Consider the following 2500-nt stretch of genomic DNA (forward strand, 5'->3'; position numbering starts at 1 on the left):
TGAACTCCTTAACTCCTTGACGCAGCCCCAACCACTTTTTCGTAATCGCATGAGATAGGATTGAAGCAACTCAACTGACAAGAGAAATTTGTATTCAAACCCTGTCACCTTTGAAACTACTGTAAGTAAGTATTACTGTAAGTTTCCTACAAGTTTCAACAATTCAACTTCAAGACCTTTTTAAGACCTCTTTGGATAGAATTTTAGACCTATTCGCGACACCATATGATAGCTTTTTGTCATCCTCAAGGTGATGAAATTAGGAATTTCACTGCCATACAGACAAAAAAGGAAGCGAATTGGCATTTTTTTGGTTCCAGCTTGATTCATTTCCATGTAAATAGATATGGTCGGACTGATTTCCTTGCAGGATCAAATTTTTACGACCTAGCACCTCATTTTTAGACCGAATAACAGACATTTGGGGCCTTTTTAGGCCTTGTAAGTTGGATTGCTGGATTTTAGACTTAAAGGCTTTTTATGACCAGCGTGCGAACCCTGGTAAGTAAGTATGTATCTTACATACCCCTGCCACATTCTACAGGCTGAGGAGGTACAGGTAGGGGTACATTCAGGATCAGCAGCCATTCAACAACGGCTGGTACAACCTCCTGACAGACAGCTGTTCACTGCTCTAGTGGCTTTGTGTAGGGGAGGTGTGGTGACTGGCTGCTGGTCAGGGAGTGGTACGGTATTGATAAAGCATAAGAGACAAACACTCACCCACCACCACAGGCCTGGTAAGAGGCCATTCTGACAACCATTCCTGTCCAATTCACTACAGTCCAATTCACTACAGTGCAGCACACACACACACACACACACACACACACACACACACACACACTCACACTCACACTCACACTCACACTCACACTCACACTCACACTCACACTCACACTCACACTCACACTCACACTCACACTCACACTCACACTCACACTCACACACACACACACACACACACACACACACACACACACTCTCTCTCTCTCTCTCTCTCTTTCTCTCTGCCCCGCAGGAGAGGGACTCTCTTAGACGGCTGTTGAAACCAGACACCACATTCACTCAGTATGTTTCGAGCTCTCCCAGGGATTTGAACCAATGACTCAAGTCTCTCTCTCTCTCTCCCTTTACCCCTCCCCCCTCTCAGTCTTTCCCATGACCTCGATACTGACACTGGACCATGACCTACTGGTGTCTGACCACCAGACTTGAGCACTGTGCGCTGCGGCTGGGTGACTGTCCCGAGTAGGAGCCAGGTCCCCAGGGGAGCCCAGCACACGATGCTCAGCAACCCTGCTCTTGGTTCCTGGCTCCCGGAGAGCTTACAGGGTGTGCGGGGTTCAGTTACAGCCTAGCGCCGAGGTCCTGATTGGCTGTGTTCAAACCCTCTTGTGGATTGCAGGGACTTCCTTTGGGCTTGGGCTTTTATTGCACCACAGAGTTGAGACAATGGAGTGACTAAAGGTCCCTGGGAGCTAATAAGCGTTCAGGTCTCAGCCAAGGTTATTTAGTCGTACTCGTCCTAACCTCGGTCATAACGTACCTTGACTGCTCCTATCTGCTCCTTCCGGAATCTCTCCAGGGGTGAGATCAACACGTCGTCTGCATTCTGGATCTGAAGATAAGACCACACAACACAACAGTCAGCTCAAGGACAACAGCCGGCTAAGAGAGAGTCGTTCGAAAATGTGCATCACTTGTCTCCTACTGAAACACGAGAAACAAGGCTTGTGTGTGACCGACAATCCATTCCTGTATTTTCACATCTGTGCAATTGGTTATTTGACTTGTTTTTCTGTTAGCTTCCTTCTGTTCTTCAAAACAGTTCACTGATAAAGTCAATGGGTGACAGAGATGGGAGATGACGTGTGACGGAGGCTGGTGAAAAGTGCAAGAGAGTTTTGAAACCTCGTCGATCCTAAAAATAGCTTACTTTTCCACAGAATGTGATGTTTTGCTTTTTTCATAATACGCAACTGGAAGTTTTGAAGTACCCCACTCGAGTCGATAACAACAAACAACAGTTTTACGATCATTAATTAATTAATCATTCATTCATTAATGATCGTAAAACTGTTGTTTGTCGGACAAGTTTACTTTGCTGACACATTAATTAATCATTAATTACCAATCAAAGTGACGAAGGGGCGGGATAAACAAAAAAAATCACAAGATTCGGCTACTTCACTGGAAATGAGGATATCTTCCACGATAGTATCAATAAATCAATAAATATACATACTCATATTATGAGTCATATCACTGGAAATGAGGATATCTTCCACGATAGTATCAATAAATCAATAAATATAGATACTCATATTATGAGTCATATTGTTGTCTCCTGGCCTTGGTGAACGTTGAGTCTAGCTGCTAATCTTGTTAGTCATAGATAGCCTTGGTGTGTTGAGACCGGCCGCTTATCAGCGCAAAATGTACTAAATAATTTAGAGTTAATCTACCAGTACGCCTAAACCCCCAACCCTCGCCTTGT

The 2500-nt window shown here is 44.6% G+C and overlaps 1 protein-coding gene across 1 annotated transcript in view; it reads right to left on the reverse strand.

Moving 5' to 3' along the window:
• The window catches only part of arhgap42a (Rho GTPase activating protein 42a), a gene marked incomplete at both ends in the record, with an annotated part of 12272 nt that overhangs the window by 4358 nt on the left and 5414 nt on the right, over positions 1–2500 (reverse strand). The window contains 2 exon segments of the mRNA XM_080550013.1: positions 1215–1312; positions 1550–1621. Of these exon segments, the coding sequence (XP_080406139.1) occupies positions 1215–1312; positions 1550–1621 (170 nt within the window).

The sequence above is a fragment of the Nansenia antarctica genome (genome assembly GCF_963989245.1).
Source record: "Nansenia antarctica genome assembly, chromosome: 20".
Taxonomy (NCBI): Eukaryota; Metazoa; Chordata; class Actinopteri; order Argentiniformes; family Microstomatidae; genus Nansenia; species Nansenia antarctica.